Source organism: Myotis nattereri (genome assembly GCF_964212035.1).
Source record: "Myotis nattereri genome assembly, chromosome: 6".
NCBI lineage: Eukaryota > Metazoa > Chordata > Mammalia > Chiroptera > Vespertilionidae > Myotis > Myotis nattereri.
In genome coordinates this window covers 92037174-92058196 of record NC_138081.1, presented here as the reverse complement: position 1 = coordinate 92058196, position 21023 = coordinate 92037174, and the positions used below count along the sequence as shown (strand labels likewise).

Here is a 21023-nt window from a genome sequence, read left to right as displayed (position 1 = left end):
GTTTCCTCCCCTCTCTTTCTCTCTCCCCCCCCCCCCTCTCCCTCTCTCTCAGGGCCTGCTAAAAGACATGGAGAAAGGCCACAGTTTGCTGAAGTCGGCCCGGGAGAAAGGAGAGAGGGCTCTGGCATACCTGGAGGACAGCGAGGCAGACACTTTAAGAAGCAAGATCCATGGTCACGTGGAGCAATTGAACGAGCTGACCAGCACTGTTCGGAAGGAGCACATGACCCTGGAGAAAGGCCTTCATTTAGCAAAGGAATTCTCGGATAAATATAAAGCACTTACTCAGTGGATCGCCGAATACCAAGAAATCCTGCACGTTCCTGAGGAGCCCAAAATGGAATTATATGAGAAAAAGGCTCAGTTATCTAAGTACAAGGTAGTGTGTTGTTACTCACTGACAGTTGCAGGAGTTGCCTATGGGGACTGAGTGGGTGGGAGAAGATTCCTGTGTGTCCCGTAGTGGGAGGTGGAAAACGTCTGTAACATGTCTGTTCTACTGGGGGAGAGTGATGTAGATTTTTGTGGCCAGATACACTACACAAAAGTTCTATTTCCATCCGGGAACCACATTTGCCTGATAGTCAAAGGTTGTATCAATAAGTGGAAAGTTATTCTCACAGTGTGATCCAGGTAGAGGGATCCTCCAGATAAATCTTCCTGGTGTCAAGATCTCACCATGTAGATTTCATCTGTTTCATGTAGAGTCTTCCCTTCATCTTTGGGTACCCAAGGCCAATAAGCTAGTCTCCTGTTAATTAAAAACGTGATACCATATTTGTAAGAAAACAAGTTCTACTTCATCCACTCTAGCTAGACATCTTAGCAATTAATCTTTCAAAGAACAAATGGGAAAAAAAAGAACAAGTGGTGGTATGAATATAGCTAGCTAAATAGAATATAGAGATAGTTCACCTATTTTAATTTTTGAAACAATTATGGAAGTCTATATGTGGAATAATTTATGTTCTAAATTTGACCTGAATATTTAAAGCAGTGGTTCTCAACCTTTGCTGCACATTAGAATCACCTGGGAATCTTTAAAATCCTGATTTCTGGGCCTCATCCTTGGAAATTCTGTTTCTTTGTTATGGGGGGGGGGGCACAACATTAGTAACAAAGAAATAGAATTTCTGGATGCCATAAAGAAACCTATTTCCTTTCATGTTTTACATTCATGGACTTAGAAAATAGGTCTTGATTGGAGATCATCTCACACGTGGCATACGGCTATGTTCACCTTGATCACACAGATGAGCTGGTTCTCTCTCTTTTCTTTGTAATTCAAGTCACTTCAACAGACAGTGCTGTCCCATGAATCATCGGTGAAATCAGTGAGAGAGAAAGGTGATGCTCTTCTGGACCTGGTGCAGGATGGTGCTTTGAAGGATAAGATCGCTAAGCTTCAAAGTGACTATCAGGCCCTCTGCAGCGCGGGAAAGGTAAGGAGGTAGCAGAAATCCAATACGAACGTGTTCACTTGCCAGAAGGGGGGTCCTGACTCCTTTTTCTCTGTCAGAAAAATTTAAGGGCTTCGATGGGTCAGGATCTTTTCTTTTATTCAATGGCATAATGACTTTTTCTGTTTTATCTGATCCTACTGGTGAGACTAGAGCTAGCTATATGAGCCTTCTACCCTATGAGTTGCACTGGGTTTTTCAAAATATAAAACAGTTTTGAGTGTTTTTTTGTTTTGTTTTGTTTTTGGCTTGAAAGTCAACTCTCATGGGCACTTGGCTTCGCAGGAGCATGTTCACAGTCTTGAGGTGAAGGTCAAAGACCATGAAGACTACAACAGTGAGCTCCAGGAGGTGGAAAAGTGGCTGCTGCAGATGTCCGGCAGGCTGGTGGCCCCTGACCTCATGGACACAAGCAGCCTAGAGACAATCACCCAGCAACTGGCCCACCACAAGGTACGTCTGGTCTCTAAAGAGCTGAAGAATACAGGACGGCTTCTACAGCCTTGCCCGCGCACGCGTGTGTGTGTGTGTGCGCGCGCACGCAAGCATTTCAGGATTATATGATTGTAGTTAAAGAATCAGGTCTGAGTTCCAAGAACCTCTGATAATTGGGAACAGTTGAATTCAATATTTAATTGACTCGGTAGTAGCTGAATCCTGGCATTCAACTCTGAACACACTAGCATTTTTTTCCCAGCTAATAGTTTCCTATTGCAGAATTTCATCTATATGGAATAATTTTTCAGAAAGATGGTCTTTAATTTAGAAAAGTACAGCCAACGACAGGATACAGAAAGAGTAACCAGAAAGTCCTCCAGCCAGACTCTCCTCAGCTGGGAGAACTTAGCCTCTCTGAGCCTCCTCCTCCTCTTCCCCTTTTTACTGAATTTATTGGGGTGACACTGGTTAACAAAGTTGTACAGGTACCAGGTATACACTTCTGAGTCTCCTCCTTCTCCTCTGTAAAGGGCGATAGTGATACCAGCCCCATCACATAGCTGTTGAGGGCATCACAGGAGATAATGTCTGTGAAAACTTTTGTAAACCACAAATGGTACTGATAGGAGGCATTCTTATTTTCATTCACATGCATTTTTAGTAATTCCACCTGCCAGATGACAGATGTCATATGGTCGCAATTTAATGGAGCAACTTGCTGACCTTAATAAGAAACTGAATTTTAGTCATGATGTGTCAAAGAAAGCCATTAATGCCTATGGGCTTCAGGATCCCTTTCTGTAGGAGAACAGTAAATATGGATAGAAAACTAATCATATGATATATTCTATTAGGCACTGAGAACACACCCCGAATAACCTCATGATGTAGTAGTGACTCTCTTCTAACTCGAATACACAATGGCTCGTTAAAATATGGTGTAGACAATAACCATTAACGCAGCACCATTGGATGAAGTGATGGACCCCAGGCTGCTGAGGGGACCACTAGGTTTCCCTTAGAGATATTGATGTGTCAACCCCGGGCCCCTGGTGCTGGAATGTGTCACTTGTTATTGGTACCATATAGCAGTGAGGAAATTAAACCCTGATTGGAAAAGCTGGTTTCTCTTCTCCAAGTGATCCATGAGAAAGCTCACTAGAGAACACATGGGGAAAGAGGTGGATGAGCTGGGGTCAGGCAGAGTGGGTCCCAAGCCTGGGGCTCTGCCATTCACTAGTTGTGTGACCTTGAGTGCGTTATATAATCTCCCTGTGCGTCAGTCTCCTCATCTGAAAAGCAATGACAATAATACACACTTCTCAGGATTTCGACATAGTTCCTGGACTATAGCAAGTACTTAATAAGTGGTAAGTGGTAAATGTTACTTTCATTAATATAAATATTATGTTATGTAAACTAGATATTATGTAAATTAATCATTAGCTTTTAGATTATTATATAGATCAGATATCATATTATTAGAGAAATTGGATATTAGTAAATTAAATAGTAATTAGATTATTTTAGGAAGAAATTATACCAGAATTATAATTTATAGAGCTGAAAAATTTATAAACATCCTTTATCTGTTAATAATACTAGGGAGCAGATATCTCTCTAGCTGAGATCAGCCATGAACTAGCTGAAAGGTTATTTCATCCTCACTTAATCTATTATTTTTGCCAACTCTTCCTATTGAAGGATTCCTGAAACGTACTTTTTTTTTTTTTCATTTGCTATATGGTAACTAAGGTAAATTGCAAACTCTTTCAAAAATATCATTAAACAGTGAAATTTTCCTCTTAGGCCTTCTGCTTAGTAAACAGGTTATTTAAAGACTAACAGTGGAATTGCAAGAACCCTGTTCCTATTTCGTAGGCAATGATGGAAGAAATTGCCGGCTTTGAGGACCGTCTGAACAACCTGAAAGCTAAAGGCGACGCTTTGATCAGCCAGTGTGCAGAGCACCTCCAAGCGAAACTGACACAACACGTGCAGGCGCATCTGCAGGGCACGAGGGACAGCTACTCCGCCATCTGCAGCACCGCCCAGCGGGTGAGCACCAGCTCGGCCTGGAGTGACCGTGGAGCCAGGAGAAAGCCTGTGCAGTCCAGAGGGTTGTCAAATAGTTTAGATGTTTCAGTCTTCTGGATGGTTCTGGTGCATGTCCAGACAGGAGCATAGATTTCAGGCTCTGTGGACACAGAACTTCTTGCTTTCAGACATTTGCTTTCTCCCAATCCTTTTATTTCGTGAATTAATGTCAAATTTATTTAACTTTTGTTTTGTTTGTTTTTTATTTGACAGTCACGAATATTTTTTCTAATTTGCCAGTCTATAACACTAAAATAATTTCCAGAATAATTATTTTTTAACTCTATGCAGCCTAGATTCTACTCTAATATTTTTATGCATTCATAAAATAATTAAAAGAACGAATACCAATTTTTAGTTATATTTTAATGGGTGTAATGAGTTGTGCTAAAATGGAATCTCTAAGGTTATAGAAATAAGGCTAACATGAGAAAGAATTGCCCTTTTAACAAAGATTAAGTACACCAGCTTAGGGAACTTTTCAGCCATTATTTATTCAAACAGGTTCCCGATCCCTTTCATTTTCCTTCTGGTACCCCTACAATGCAGATGTTGTTACACTTGATGCTGTCCCAGAGATCTCTTAGACGTTCCTCATTTTTTTAATTCTTTTTTCTTTTTGTTGCTCTGCTTGAAGAAAGAGGTAGAGAGAGAGGTAGAAACATTGATGAGTAAGAAACATCGATCAGGTGCCTCCTGCATGCCCCCTACTGGAGGTTGAACCCAGACCAGGAATCGAACCTGCAACATCCTGGTGCATGGGATGACCCTCAACCAAGTGGGCTCCAGCAGCCGAGCTATGATCTTGCTCTCTGAATCACTGATTGGATCCTCTGCCCTATCTACACTTGTCTCACTCCTTTCTCCTCCTTTGTCATCATCTACAATTATTTGTTGGATTGCTTTCTTCTTCTTTTTAGTTAACTTTTGGAAGGTGAATTCATAAGTCTAGGGCAGTGATGGTGAACCTTTTGAGCTCGGCGTGTCAGCATTTTGAAAAACCCTAACTTAACTCTGGTGCCGTGTCACATATAGAAATTTTTTGATATTTGCAACCATAGTAAAACAAAGATTTATATTTTTGATATTTATATATTTAAATGTCATTTAACAAAGAAAAAAAAACCAAAAAAATGAGTTCGCGTGTCACCTCTGACACGCGTGTCATAGGTTCCCCATCACTGGTCTAGGGAATCAATGGATTTCACCCAGCATTTCGGTTAGGGAAATGTTGTTTATCTTTTCATGACATGGCCTTTTATTTTTACTTTCAGTTTCTAGCTTAAACAAAAACTGCAATTTGTATACCATAATGGAGAAGCTAAAAACCCTCTATTTATGTTTGACAATCTCCCTCAATGATTTTACGTATCCTAACCCACCTCACAGTTCTATGAACTTGCCCACGTTCTTTCCCTGGTCAGGATTTATGTTGTAATGTGTGGTTTGGGAAGTAATAAACTGGGGATGACAATTGTACTTTGCCACCTTTGGAACATATGAAAACTCTGTTGATTTGTGTATGGTACTGGGGAGTCCTGGGGGGTGGTAAATCCATTTCAGCGGACTGGTGGACATGTTTCCTTTGATCCTAGGGAGGTGGGTAGGCGTCTGAGACAGCTCTCACAGCTGCACACGACTGTTCTGTTGCAGGTGTACCAGAGTTTGGAACATGAACTGCAGAGGCATGTCAGTCGCCAAGACACGCTGCAGCAATGCCAGGCCTGGCTGTCCGCCATCCAACCTGATTTAAAGCCAAGCCAGCACCTACCTCTGAGCAGGGCAGAAGCCGTGAAGCAGGTACTGACTCCTGAAGTTTATGTTATGTGATGTGATTCATTCAGACATTCAATAGAAACATGTTAAGTTCTCATTATGTGCCAAACTGTGCTGGCTGCTGGGGATACCAAGTACAGGCATACCTCGTTTTATTGGACTGCGCTTACTGGGCCTCGGAGATAATGCGCTTTTACAAATTGAAGGTACAACCCTCCTCCAGCAAGAAGATTATGACTCACTGAAGGCTCAGATGATAGTTAGCTTTTTTTTTTTTTAATCTCTGTAAAATAGATATTTTTTCCATTGCTTTTCAGAGAGAGTAAAAGGGAGGGAGGAGAGGGGAGAAAGAGGAGAGAGAGAGAGAGAGAGAGAGAGAGAGAGAGAGAGAGAGAGAGAGAAAGAAACATTAATGTGAGAGTCTGGGATTGAGCCTGCACTCAGGTATGTGACCAAAAATAGAACCTGAGACCCTTTTGTCAATAGGCCAATGCTCTAACCACTGAGCAAAACCAGCCAGGGCAATGGTTGGCATTTTTTAGCAATAAAGTTTATTTATATTTAGTTAAGGAGTGTACATATTTTAAACATAATACTATTGCTCACTTATTAGACTATAGTATCAGGTAAACTGGAAACCAAACAACTTGTGTGATTCACTTTCTTGCAATACTCACTTTCCTGAATTTGCAGTATCTGTGAGGTGTGCCTGTAGAAATAAGGTCTGAGTTTTACTCTAGCCAGTGGCTCGCTCAGAGATGTGACTGGACAGTTCCACTACTACCAGCATGATGACTTTGGGTGGTGTGAGACTGGGGTCAGGCTTTGACAGGCTGCGGTGGCATTTTGGTCAAGGTCCCAGGAAGCGTGGTGTGTACCCAGTGTCTCCCACGTGGTAAACAATAGACATGTAATGGTTTTATCCCCCATACAATAGACATGTAATGGTTTTATCCCCCATACAATAGACATGTAATGGTTTTATCCCCCATACAATAGACATGTAATGGTTTTATCCCCCCACAACCATACAAAAGTGGCACATTGATTTGATTTCATTAAGAATACCATTGGTTTTTTTATAAGGCATGACATGTGAATTTGGGGAATGGAAAAAAAGTACTATCAGATTTGCCCTTTATTTATTTTTTTTTACTCTCCTTAAAATTAATTTTAGCAAAAATCTTTGGCAGTTGTTTTGTTACTGACAATCTATAAGCTGCTCCCAAGGCGTTTGGAGTCAGGTCAACTATATAAATCTTAATTGTTATTCTTTCTAAAGTAAATATATTTACAAAATTCAAAATCTGGTACCTTATTCTCTTTTCATTTCCAAAAGCTCTTTGGGACCGGTAACTTTTTCTGGGTCACAGGTACATAGTGGGGTGACTAATGATACTGATACTCACCAGAAGTGAAATGCCAGTCAGTTTATACACTGGCTAAAAATTTAGGTGCTACTTTTGACTTAATGGGAAATGGACTTATATTTATTACTAGAGGCCCGGTGCACAAGATTTGTGCACTGGGTGGTGGGGGGGGAGGGGTGTCCCTCAGCCCAGCCTGCACCTTCTCACAGTCCGGGACCCCTCGGGGCATGTCCGCCTGCTGGCTTAGACCCCAGGGATCGGACCTATGCCAGGAGTTAGACATCCCTCTCGCAGCCCGGGGCTCTCGCAGTCTGGGACCCCTCACTCCTTACTGCTCGCCTGCAGCAGAGGCAGGAGAAGCTCCCGCCAACGGCCACTGCGTTCCCCAGCCGTGAGCCCGGGTTCTGGCTGAGTGGTGCTACCCCTGTGGGAGTGCACTGGCCACCAGGGGACAGCTCCTGCATTGAGTGTCTGCCCCCTGGTGGTCAGTGTGCACCATAGCGACCAATCATTCCACCATTGGGTCTATTTGTATAGTATGCTTTTATTATATAGGATAGGATATCTACAGAAGAATGTTGTGTTTAGCAATCCATGTAATTCTGAGGAAAAGTCAGGACTGAAAAAATTGGGCTTCATTACTGGCTATGATTTTGGAAAATCACCAAATGTTTCCGTAGTCAATGCCACCTGCCCAAATTATCAATACACGTAGTGAGAACCACTTCTTAGAGCCTCTACTCCCACCACCTCCTTCAGACCATCAGCGCTTCTCATCTGCAGTGGCCAACAACTGGCCACCCTTCTGATCCCTGCCTGCCCCTCTCATAGGAATCTAAGCTCCGTGGGAACAAAGGTTTTATTTCATGTACTGCTTTAGCCCATGATCTAAAACAGAGCCTACATACCCAACTATCTTCAGAAAGACACATTTCTCCATGTCCGTGTGTATAGATTAATGATCCACCGGGAAATGCCTTTCTCGAACTTTCCGCAGAAAGAAAGAGCCCAGCCATCTAATTTTTCCCAAACTCCAACGAAGCCTACAGGTGCACAGTGACCTTTCTTCCCCCGTACGTCTCCACACTCTGTGAAAACATGCTAAGAGGCAGGCTAGAGTAAAGGTTCTTCCTCTGAAACAGAGAACACTTAGAATGTGAGCTGAGAAGCAGGAAAAAATATAGGGGTTTCCTGGGTGTTTCCTTTTACCAGACCGCACCAGCTTTAACACAATGAGAAGCAAGTGACGGGCAAAGGATCCCTGCCAGTGTGTTTTGAATTCTTCCTGAGAATTACTAATACATGCTATTTACAACAAAGGTTGTATGTACTGAATGTAGCAGAATTATTTTTGAAATGTCAACAAGGTAATACAAATGGCACAGAGATATGCTGTGTAGGGATGGCATGCGTGTCTTCCAGTCTGACAAGTGTGTCTGTTCAAGGTCAAGCACTTCAGAGCTTTGCAGAAGCAGGCCAGGACCTACTTGGACCTCCTCTGCTCCATGTGCGACTTGTCGAACTCTTCAGTGAAAACCACGGCAAAAGACATTCAACAAACAGAGCAAATGGTAAGGCGTGGAAGCCAACAGATTTGTCTGTTCTGTCACATTCTCTTGTTTGAACGTTGGGTGAGAAGTTTAAAGAAAATATTTCCCGGAGTCATTCTTGCTGTAAATCTCCTATGGGGATCATAATGAATAGATATTTGAATTTCAACTAAGTCACAGAAAAATGCGCACACTCTGTTCCCAGGGCCACTGAGTTGGAACTGAAACAACTAGGCCCATGGGTCTGCTAATTGTCAGTACTTGATCCCACTTCTTTTTTTTCCTTGATTACCATTCTCTTCCTGTTTTCCACTCATTTTTTGTTTGTTTTGTTTTCTCCTTTCCATCTTTTTCTTTGGGTAACACTTAATATGGAGGGTGTGTGTTCCTGACCCTTGCTTTATGTTAGAGCTGGCAAAGGCCTTCTAAGCCATTGGCAGTTGCTGAGTGTGGTGTTGGGAAGGATTCTGGAGCTGCCTCTGGGCTCAGTGGAAAATGCTGTGATGAATTAGCAGTACTCTCCACAACAGACAGATGGCAGCACAGAGTCATGTGCCTTAACCTCTTTAATACTTTTGGGTTTAAAAGAAAAATAGGACTTGGTTTAGGTTTTTAATATATAAATATTTATAGGACAGTAAAATCACCCAAAGCAAGAAATGTCTCAAAATAATGAAGGTTTCTCTCTTTTATATTATATTTTCAAACCAAGTCTGTCTTTAATCCTAATGAAAATGCAGTAATTTATATGTTTTCACAGAAATGATTTATTGAAATGAATTATATGGTTTCAAAAGGCAGTGAAGCAGATCTAAAAATATATTTAAAACAATAATAACTCATTGTTTTATAGGAATTAACAACAAATGTGTAATAGAGAATAATTTGTCTTTTCTCGTTAACCCCACGCTTGAATTTGCGAGTTATTCAGGTGTTGAAAACGCCAAATGTGAAAAACCATTAGGGCAACTTAACAGATGGTTAAAGCTTCTTAAAGTCTCATGATACTGCTTGAAATTATATGGCATGTCTTATACATGAAAAGTCCTTAGAAAACCCAAGTATAAAAAGACACGTCTGCTTTTCTTGAAGCAAAGAAAGAATTCTCTGTGGATGCATAGCAGCGTGTGTATGCATGCATGTGTATTGGCCCGTGTACATGGACAGGCTGAGGAATTGCACCTCTGATTCTCTGGACATAAATGCCTCCGTCTGTTAGCGCTGACTTTTGTCTCTGTGTTCCCTCAAGATCGATCAAAGGCTTGCCCAGGCTCAGACCTTAACTCAGGGCTGGGAGGAGATCAAGCACATGAAGGCTGAGCTTTGGATTTACCTCCAGGACGCCGACCAGCAACTGCAGAATATGAGGCGGAGACACGCGGAACTGGAGCTCAATATTGCACAGAACATGGTTTCCCAAGTGAAGGTAGGAAAGAGTGAGTCTCCCCGGGGGAGGCAGAGAAGGCCAAGATGGGTGTGTCCCTCAATCCTTAAACATTAGCATAGCTATTGAAGGAATACAGACTCAGAAAGACCTTCATTTGGTGCCAGGAAAGGACAGATCAGAGAGCAAACATTTGTAAAACACAGGGAAGGAAATATTGTCAGTAATATTATAATAACTAAGTATGGTGTCAGATGCGCACTACACTTAAGGGGGATCACTTTGGAAATTATGTAAATGTCTAACCATCATATTATACACCTGCAACTCATATGACATTGAATGTCAACTGTAATTGAAAAATAAAAATAATAATTTTAAAAATGAAAGTAAGCATTCAAATAGTTTATTGGAGTGCCAATTGGCCACTTGAATCAAAGGACCCTCACTCTGCACTTTGTTCCTGAACAAGGCACTGTGGTTTAGCTGATTTAGCTGATACAACCAGAAGCCTTTGCTTCTGAACACACACAAGCCCTCATCATTTATCATCTGTCATCACAATGTTGCTGAAGTTGCAGGACTGTCAATGTGCCCATTAATTAAATACATGTTAAATATATAAAATATATAATATACATGTTATATTATATCTATATCTATAAAAGCCCAGCAACCAGACCAGCAGAACAACCAGAATGACAGGAACAACCAGTGGCTATGACATGCACTGCTGGCAGCCAACCAGCCTATCCGGGCCCCGATCAGACCCCTGCTCCAGCAGGCCTGGCCTTCAATTGGCTCCCAACACCCAAATCGAGGGTGGGGGCAGCTGGCCAGACTCCACCTGTGCACAAATTTGTGCACCAGGCCTCTAGTATATTTTATATGAATCCTATATAATAAAAGGCTAATATACAAATCAACCGAACAGCAGAATGACTGTTCGCTATGACATGCACTGACCATCAGGGGGCAGACGCTCAATGCAGCAGCTGCTCCCTGGTGGTCAGTGAACTCCCACAGGGGGAGCACCGCTCAGCCAGAAGCCCTGAGCCAGGCTAATGGCTGGCGAGTGCAGCGGCGGTGATGGGAGCCTCTCCTGCCTCTGCGGGAGCTGTAAGGATGTCCAACCACCTAAGCCCCCAAGGGCTCCCAGACTGCAAGAGGGCACAGGCCGGCTGAGGGACACTCCCTGCTCCCCCCCCCCCCCGCACCCCCCGCCCCACCGAGTGCAGAATTTTCATGCACCTGGCCTCTAGTAAATATATAATATATTAATATATAAATAATTGAAGCTGTAGGAACATAAGTGTACCAATCAACTAGATATATATTTGAATATAAACTCAATATTTATTAATATATAATTATATTTGTAATAGAAATATTGCTATTCCAAATTTACACATAACTTAATAGAAGATTATTTTAACTTGAATGGAAGTTGTACCAGATTTTTAACAAACTTTAAAGTTTATCTTTTCTCTATGAAAGTGAACCATTTATAGTTTCTACTAAAATATTATTTGCATATGCAGAAAAAACAAGATGACATAAATTTAGATTACTTTTTCTCAAAAGCATGAACTTCAAAAGTTTCTAGGAAACTAAGGCTGCACTTTAAGATACAATATTAACTTTTTTCCTTAGTGAATATAATATTGTTTTACATTTCTCAGTTTTTCTTTATACTGTTCAAAATTACACAATAAAAGAAAGTACTACAGTTATCCTTTGATTCTTATACACTTGGAAATTTGTATTCATAAAGATGTATGATCATTTTTAGTCTTTCATTGTTCCACATGACCCATTAGTTATACATGCTTAGTTCGTTAGGCTTATGACATCTATGCTTCCCTCTATATTTATTGGGGAGTTTATTTCAGAGTACCTATTTTGTCGGTGTTTTTACCTTCAGGATTTTGTTAAGAAACTACAGTGCAAACAGGCGTCGGTGACGGCTATTGCGGAAAAGGTGGATGAGTTAACCAAGAAGCAGGAGTCTCCTGAACACAAGGAGATCAGTCATCTGAACGACCAGTGGCTGGATCTGTGCCTTCAGGCCAACAGCCTGTGCTTGCAAAGGGAAGAGGATCTCCAGAGGACAAGAGACTACCATGACTGCATGAGTGTCGTCGAGGTGTTCTTGGAAAAATTTACTACAGAATGGGATAACTTGGCCAGGTAACAGCAAATGCTCTGGCACATCCCAAAATACTAAGCCAGATGTTTCTTAATTTCCATAAAAACAGAAAAGGCCTTTCTTAATGTTTTTAACATCGATTGTCAATCATTATCAATACTGACAAAACATTGTTAAGAAACTCATGGTGCCTGGGTGTGGCTCAGTGGTGGAGCTTCGACCCATGAACAGTTTGATTCCAGGTCAGGGCACACGCCCGGGTTGCAGGCTTGATTCCCCGTAGGGGGCCTGCAGGAGGCATTCTATCACTGATCCTCTCGTATCATTGATGTTCCTGTCCCTCTCTTCCTCTCTCAGAAATCAATAAAAACATATTAAAAAAGAAAAGAAAAGAAAGAAACTCATGTTGTCATTTGGATACAGAGCCCTGGTTCTCCTTGCTCACTGTTCATTGAACCAGTGGGTAAAAGGATGCGTATAGGAGGCCACCAATCAATGCTTTCTCTCACATCAATGTTTCTCTCTCCCTCCCCCCCCCACCCCTTCTCTTTCTCTTCCCTCTCTCTCTCTTCCTCTCTCTCTAAAATCAATAAAAACATATCCTTGGCTGAGGGTTAACAAATTATATATATACACACATACATATCTGAGTATACACAAATGAGTAGCTGAGAGAGTCCTTGGTTATGTCTTGCAGGTTTCCTGTCTAGCTCTATAGTGTTCGCTTGAGCTGCTTCTCACAAGAAAGCACATACATCATTGGCCACTTATTAATCTAAGTGTCGTTTTCAAGAATGCAGAGATCAGTGCTTCTCTATGTCTAATGTTTACACAAGTCATCCAGGGATCTTGTTAATGTGCCGATTTTGCTCACTTTGCAAGGGCCAGAGGAAGAAGCTAAAAGCAGGTGTCAGACGTGTCGGGAGGGCAGTAGGATCCAGAAGAGTAGAAAGGAAGTATGTAGGCCAAGCATGTCAAACCCGTGGCCCGCGGGCTGCATGCCTCATTTATTTGGCCCATCTTAGCCTTTGAGTTTGGGTTTGGCATGCTTCATGTAGGCCATTTGTTTTGGGCCCAACTTCTGATATAGAAAGAAGTTGATATACTTGCATTCCCTAGTAATTTCAGCACTTGGGTCAGTAAACTCCAAGGGAAGAAATCCTCTTAAAGGAGAAATGTGATAGAACATGGTATGAACACTACAGAGACCGAGTTGGCTAATTTGCTGTGATGTCTTCTGTGTATTTACAGGTCCGATGCGGAGAGCACCGCGGTCCACCTGGAAGCTCTGAAGAAGCTGGCGTTGGCCTTGCAGGAGAGGAAGCAGGCCATCGAGGACCTGAAAGACAGGAAGCAGAGCATGATCGAGCATCTGAATTTAGATGACAGGGACCTAGTCAAAGAGCAGACGCGTCACCTTGAACAGCGCTGGACTCAGCTGGAGGACCTCATTAGCAGGAAAATCCAAGTCTCGGTCGCCAACTTGGAGGAGCTAAGCGTGGTGCAGGCCAGGTTCCAGGAGCTGATGGAGTGGGCGGAGGAGCAGCAGCCCAGCATCGCCGAGGCCCTCAAGCAGAGCCCGCCTCCCGACGTGGCTCCCAACCTTCTCATGGACCACCTCACCGTCTGCAGCGAACTGGAGGCCAAACAGATGCTCCTGAAATCCCTCACGAAGGACGCGGACAGGGTGATGGCGGATCTCGGCCTGAACGAGCGGCAGGTCGTCCAGAAGGCGCTCGCCGACGCACAGAGGCATGTCCATTGTCTCAGCGACCTCGTGGGCCAGAGACGCAAGTACCTGAACAAGGCCCTGTCCGAGAAGACCCAGTTTCTCATGGCGCTGTTCCAGGCGACCAGCCAGATCCAGCAGCACGAGCGAAAGATACTGTTTCGCGAGCACATCTGCTTGTTACCGGACGACGTGAGCAAACAGATCAAAGCCTGTAGGAGCGCCCAGGCCAGCCTCAAGACCTACCAAAATGAAGTCACTGGCCTCTGGGCGCAGGGCCGTGAGTTGATGAAAGGAGCCACGGAGCAGGACAAGGGCGAAGTGCTGGGCAAGCTCCAGGACCTGCAGGGCGTGTACGACGCCGTCCTGCAGAAGTGCAGCCAGAGGCTCCAAGAGCTGGAGAAGAGCTTCGTGTCTAGGAAGCATTTCAAGGAAGATTTTGATAAAGCTTGTCACTGGCTGAAACAAGCAGACATTGTCACCTTTCCTGAGATCAACCTAATGAATGAGAGTTCAGAGCTGCAGGCGCAACTGGCCAAATACCAGCACCTCCTGGAGCAATCTCCGGAGTACGAAAGCCTCCTCCTGACCCTGCAGAGGACCGGGCAGGCCATACTGCCCTCGCTGAGCGAAGTCGATCATTCCTACCTGGACGAGAAGCTGAACGCTCTGCCCCAGCAATTTAATGTCATCGTCGCCTTGGCCAAAGACAAGTTCTACAAGGTCCAGGAGGCCATTCTCGCTCGGAGAGAGTACGCCTCCTTGATCGAGCTGACCGCCCAGTCTCTGAGCGACCTGGAGGGCCAGTTCTTAAAGATGAGCCCAGTCCCCAGCGCCCTGACGGTGGAGGAGGCGCTGTGCCTTCAGGAGGGCTGCAGGGCGCTCCTGGGCGAGGTGGCGGGCCTCGGGGAGGCCGTGGATGAGCTGAGCCAGAAGAAGGAAAGTTTCCGCAGCACAGGGCAGCCGTGGCAGCCCGACAGGATGCTGCAGCTCGTCGCCTCGTACCACAGGCTGAAGCGGCAGACGGAACAGAGGGCGAGCTTACTGGAGGACACCACAGCTGCCTATCAAGAGCACGAGAAGATGGGCCAGCAGCTGCGGAAACAGCTGGAGGCCGTGCGGGCAGAGCAGTCCCAGGTGAACGAGGAGACGCTGCCCGCGGAGGAGAAGCTCAAGCTGTATCACTCCCTGGCGGGAAGCCTCCAGGACTCGGGGATTCTGCTCAAACGCATGGCCATGCATCTCGAAGATCTCGTCCCCCACCTCCACCCCTCGGCTTATGAGAAAGCCAAGCAGCAGATCCAGGCCTGGCAGGAGGAGTTAACACTGCTGACTGCGGCCATCGGCGCCACCGTGACCGAGTGTGAGAGCCGCATGGTGCAGAGTATAGACTTCCAGACCGAGCTGAGCCGCTCCCTGGCCTGGCTGAGGGGTGTGCAGGCGGAACTCAGCGGGCCCGTGTGCCTGGACCTGAACCTCCGGGACATCCAGGAGGAGATCAGGAAGGTCCAGATCCATCAGGAAGAGGTGCAGTCCAGCCTCAGGATCATGAAGGCCCTGAGCGACAAGGAGACGGAGAGATTCACCAAAGCCAAGGAGCTGATTTCCGCCGACTTGCAGCACGCGCTGGCCGAGCTCTCGGAGCTGGACGGAGACATTCAGGAAGCTTTACGCACTAGGCAGGTGGGTACGAGGGCTCCTCCTGTCTTCTCCCCACTCTGCTTATTTGTAGACGTGCGTGAGATATTTGTGTGTTGTTGTTTTTTGTTGTTTGTTAGAATTGCTGCCTTAAATATTTCTTTGATGATACTATGTAGAATCATCTTTAACTGATGGCGACTCAAAAGGATGTTTTTACTGTTTATGGATGTGGTATCCATTTCATGTGATTTCCATGTTGGCCTCGTTTAGTTATAATACAGTAACCCCTTCTGTCTCTCACCTTTATGAGAGGTAATAAATGATAGCACTCATGGCTTTAATACTGTGGTGAGTACATTAGTAATAAAATAAACAAATTAGCAATGATGAATTAGCGATGCCTTTTTAAACAATGCAAAACTTGGCATTTATAAGATTAGTATGGATGAAGAATTTCCAAATGGAGAGAGGCAGATGGATGACAGCCCTGACCCTGATGCTGAACCACGTTTTTTTCTGGGGTCTCCCATCAGTTGCCCCATCTGTTCACCCCTTCATCTTCTCTCGCTTCCCTGTGGCATCACAGAAGCAAGACTAGAATATTCATCATGACTTTACTTGGAGATAAAGAAATGAGAGCTGCATAGAATGTGGGAGTATAGATATCTCTTTAAGATAATGGTTTTGTTTCCTTTGGATAAGTACCCAGAAGTGAAATTGCCAGATCATCTGGAAGTTGTACTGTATTTAATTTCTTGAGGAACTTCCATTCTGTTGTCCACTGTGACTGTACTGGCTTACATTCCCACTGGTGGTGTTACACTTCTAACCAACAGAGACGGTATTTCACTTTGGTCAATATTCAGTCTGCCACATATGACTAAGCATTATTGTATGTATAGTATGACGTACACATGTGAGAGATAGTCTCATCACTAGTCAAGATACCAGAATACATTTCTCTTTCATTTCTGTCTCTGTTTTCATATTTTAAATATAATAATACAATTATAGCAGGATTAGCAGAAGAGAAAACAATGGATTACACCAAAAAAAAAAAAAAATCCACCAACTTTTCAGTTCACTTATACACATACATCCACATGGCAAAGGACTGGAAAAGAACCGGAAAAATTCAACGATTTTCTGCAAACTTTACACGGCAATTGAGGGTTGATTGTGTCTGTAATGACTATGTTTCAGGCTACGTTGACTCAAATATATAGTCAGTGTCAAAGGTACTATCAAGTGTTTCAAGCCGCGAGCGACTGGCTTGAGGATGCCCAGGAGATGCTGCAGCTGGCAGGCAGCGGCCTGGACGTGGAGAGTGCGGAGGACAGTCTCAGAAGCCACACGGAGTTTTTCAGCGCAGAGGATCAGTTCCAGAGCAACCTGGAGGAGCTCCACGGCCTGGTCGCCACCCTGGACCCACTCATCAAGCCAACTGCCAAAGAGGAGCTCGCGCAGAAAATGACGGCCCTGGAGGACAAGAGCCGGAGGGTGATCCAGGACTCCCACGCCCAGCTCGATCTCTTGCGGAGGTATTGGAGTGGTTTTAATCCCTGTATTCTAGTGAAAAGTGAGGGTGTTGTTTTTTATTTTGTTTTGTTTTGTTTTTAAATATATTTGTATTGATTTCAGAGAGGAAGGGAGAGGGAGAGAGATAGAAACATCAGTGATGAGAGAAAATCATAGATCGGCTGCCTCTTGCACCCCCCCCCCCACCCCACTGGGGATGGAGCCCATAACCCCGGCATGTGCCCTGGCTGGGAATCGAACCATGACCTCCTGGTTCCTAGGTCGATGCTCAACCACTGAGCCACGCCAGCTGGGCAGAAATATGAGGTGTTTTGAAATGAATTTTCACACGGAAAACAGGAAGATACTAATGAACATCCACACCTAAGTTCATTCTTCTCTCTCGAGTGCCATCAGGCATCTTGATGTCAGAGCTCTGTGACTGGGATTTGATGTTGCTTACTGGTTTTTGTGGCACCTTTTCAAGGTGTGCGGCTCAGTGGCAGGATTACCAGAAAGCAAGGGAAGAGGTTATCGAATTGATGAATGCTGCCGAAAAGAAGTTGTCTGAATTTTCCTTACTGAAGACTTCTTCCAGTCGTGAAGCGGAAGAAAAACTGTCCGAGCACAAGGTGAGTTGTGTGGTTGTTTTTAACGTCCTTTCATTGTCTTTGTAAAGAGTCCCGGTGACACTGCAGTTCCAGAATCAGGTCAATCCATCTTCACCGGGCTCCTTAAACACAGAAAGGGTACATTAAGCATGTTTCGTAGCAGTTTTTACTTAATTGCATGCTGTCTGTCACTTTTTTTAGGATTCAGTTGGAAATGCACAGCTGGTTTGAAAAAGACATTCAGAGCAATTGCTTCTGATAAAGAGTGATGCAATGAATTCCAGTGAATCCTCTCTGGTGATAACTTAGATTAATTCAAATACAATTTAACAAATAGTAGTGAAGTCACCCTCACATATCATAGCAATATAACATAGATTATACCATCCTTAAATACTAAACTCAGTTGCCTTATATTTTTGCTGCCTTTTAAAGATGGGAGAATTCCATCTCAAGTAGCAAATAAACTTTGTTTTTTTAACAAATAAATATTCACCTTGCCTCTTTCAAAAAAAATAAAAAAATAAAAATCCAAGCCTGACTCAATGAAGAATCCGATGTAAAAGTAAGAGTTAGCAGAGGAAAAAAGAATATATGTTGAGACATTTCCTTTTGCAGGTAATTGTGGGCTTTCCTCAAATCCATAGAACTTTTGAAAAAAAATCTCTCCCTCACCGTCTTTTCCTCCCCACCTTAGGCTTTAGTGTCAGGGGTTCACTCCTTCCACGAGAAAATCGTGGCCCTGGAGGGCGAGGCTTCGCAGCTGGAGAAAGCTGGAAACGACGCCAGCAAAGCGACCATCGGCAGGTCCATGACCACGGTCTGGCAGCGCTGGGCGCGGCTCCGGGCGGTGGCCCAGGACCAGGAGAAGATCCTGGAGGACGCGGTGGATGCGTGGAAGAACCTCGGCAAGAAGGTGATCTCCTTCGTTGATGGGCTCAGGATCGTTTCCTCCCTGGTGGTCGTGTATTTTGAAAAGCAGTGTTTTGCTTTTGTTTTCAATTGGCTTTATGAAAGCACGAAGCGTTTTTCCCCACATCTCTATTTCAATGGCACGAAAACCAAATTATGCAACACCGTACAATAGGCAATCCGCAATGTAGCCCCAAGTCAGGGTCCAATCACTTTAATAAGAAAACCAAGGAATGAAATTTTGAAAGGAGGACAAACCCACTTTCCTCCATTTGCCAGTTTCTTAGTGAAACGCTCGCCCTGAAAAATTATAAAATATGTCTTTCTTTGCCATGGAAATGAGCAGGAATTTAACCAATGTCCCAAGTCCTATATTAATTTTTTTCATCTTTTAAGTAGGATTCAATGTTTGAAGACACATCTTCCTTTAGAAATATTGGAGTTTTTCATTTGTCCTTTACTTAAAACACACACACACTTTTTCTATGTTATGCAATCTCTGATAGCCCTGATATTATTTCGAGATTAAAGCTTTAAACCCAGAATTATAAAGATGGTTTTTCCTTTCATGTCAAGAAGATTGTCCAGGCTTTAGTTTCCTGGGATTTAGAGTTTACACTCTCATCTTTAATGAGCTTTGATGCACTAGTGCAGTGGTTCTCAACCTTCCTAACGCCGCGACCCTTTAATACAGTTCCTCATGTTGTGGTGACCCCCAACCGTAAAATTATTTTCGCTGCTACTTCATAACTGTAATTTTATGAATTGTAATGAATTGTTATGAATCGTAATGTAAATATCTGATACGCAGGATGTATTTTCATTGTTACAAATTGAACATAGTTAAAGCAGAGTGATTAATCACTAAAACAATATGTAATTATATATGTGTTTTCCGATGGTCTTAGGCGACCCCTGTGAAAGGGTCGTTCGACCCCCAAAGGGGTCGTGACCCACAGGTTGAGAACCACTGCACTAGTGTCAAATGTATGTTTATAGGAGTTGCCCCATGTTTTCAGTTTATTTCTTAGCTTCATGTTACATACATTTTTCATCAGATTAAGAAAGCCACTGACACGATCAGTCAGCTGGAAGGTAAATTACCGGAAAGTTCGGCAGAGAAAGCCTCAAAAGTGGAACTCCTAGCTCTCCTGGAGCACCACGACACGTTCACCCTGGAGCTGGACCAGCAGCAGGCGGCCCTAGGCATGCTGCGGCAGCAGGCGCTGAGCATGCTCCCCGATGGGGCTGCTCCACCCCCCGGGGAGGAGCCGCCCGCCATGCAGGAAATCACAGCCATGCAAGATCGGTGCCTGAAGTAAGGATACGCCCTTCATTCTCTGTTTCTGAACCCGGCCATGACCCAAAGGGTTGAGTGTGGTTTTAGAGTCTGGGGGTGCTCCATCATGCCACCTTACAATTGGGGGAGGGGGGGTCTGTTCCCTTCATCCCTGCTCCCCATTTTTCTTAGCTCTTCCATTGTTTATCCGACAAACACATATGGAGTAGTATTTAGAAACACAGGGATGAACCGAACAGATTCAGTCGGTGCCTTCGTGCTGTTCACAGTCAAGCGGCAGAGATGGGCAACTCCGGGGCCGCTTGGGTAAAGCATGAGAAGGGTGAGAAAGGAACCCAAAGCAGAGACAAGGAGCCTAGGAGGGCAGGCACGGCAGGTCTCCTCAGCTGAAGACCGAGCAGCTCGAGGAGGCAGCCACGGGAGAGGAGAATTGTGCAAAGAGGGGAAGAGCCTGTAGGAAACCTTGGAAGTGAGCATGTCACTTTCAGGGAACTGTTGGGTGATGCAGCTCTTCCTGAGAAGCAAAGCTTGGAAGCGGAACAATTGAGAGCTACTTAGAACCTGGTTCTGAAAAGCTTGGTAACTCACTGGCTAAACTGGATGACTGAGAGATGAGAACAAGGATGATGCCAAAGTTCAGGCAAATAAGCCTTTTCGCACTTTGTGGCTAGAGGAAGTTAAACTTAATGGTATACATATGTGGGATATAATGATCGACATAATTTGATGAACAAGAATAGATCCAGAGACAAATGGCAGGAGAGTGTGCGGGGGGGGAGGGGGGGGTGGTTAGAGAACAACCAAAGGACTTGTATGCATGCATATTAGGGTAACCAATGGACACAGACACTGGGGTGGTGGGGGCTTGCCCGGAGTGGGAATGGCTTGGGGGGTGGGGGCGAGCAGGGGAAAAGGAGACATTTGTAAAACTTTAGATGATAAATAAATTTTATAAAAAAACAAAAGAAAACAAAACTTAATGATATATAACCAGCCTGATTCACTTATGGGGCCAGAGAAGAAATGTCAATAGATAATTTAACTGCTGTATTAGCTGCTGTTATTCATACATGTCCTACATCCACCTC

At 44.1% G+C, this 21023-nt stretch overlaps 1 protein-coding gene across 1 annotated transcript in view; it reads left to right on the top strand.

Annotated features, from left to right (window-relative positions):
* The window catches only part of SYNE1 (spectrin repeat containing nuclear envelope protein 1), a 387878-nt gene that overhangs the window by 208701 nt on the left and 158154 nt on the right, over nucleotides 1–21023 (top strand). The window contains exons 70-82 of the mRNA XM_081094059.1: nucleotides 53–379; nucleotides 1290–1442; nucleotides 1746–1913; nucleotides 3780–3956; nucleotides 5649–5795; nucleotides 8587–8712; nucleotides 9941–10117; nucleotides 12000–12265; nucleotides 13476–15636; nucleotides 16798–17135; nucleotides 17600–17744; nucleotides 18421–18639; nucleotides 19694–19953. Of these exons, the coding sequence (XP_080950185.1) occupies nucleotides 53–379; nucleotides 1290–1442; nucleotides 1746–1913; nucleotides 3780–3956; nucleotides 5649–5795; nucleotides 8587–8712; nucleotides 9941–10117; nucleotides 12000–12265; nucleotides 13476–15636; nucleotides 16798–17135; nucleotides 17600–17744; nucleotides 18421–18639; nucleotides 19694–19953 (4664 nt within the window). The remainder of the gene's footprint in view (nucleotides 1–52; nucleotides 380–1289; nucleotides 1443–1745; nucleotides 1914–3779; nucleotides 3957–5648; nucleotides 5796–8586; nucleotides 8713–9940; nucleotides 10118–11999; nucleotides 12266–13475; nucleotides 15637–16797; nucleotides 17136–17599; nucleotides 17745–18420; nucleotides 18640–19693; nucleotides 19954–21023) is intronic.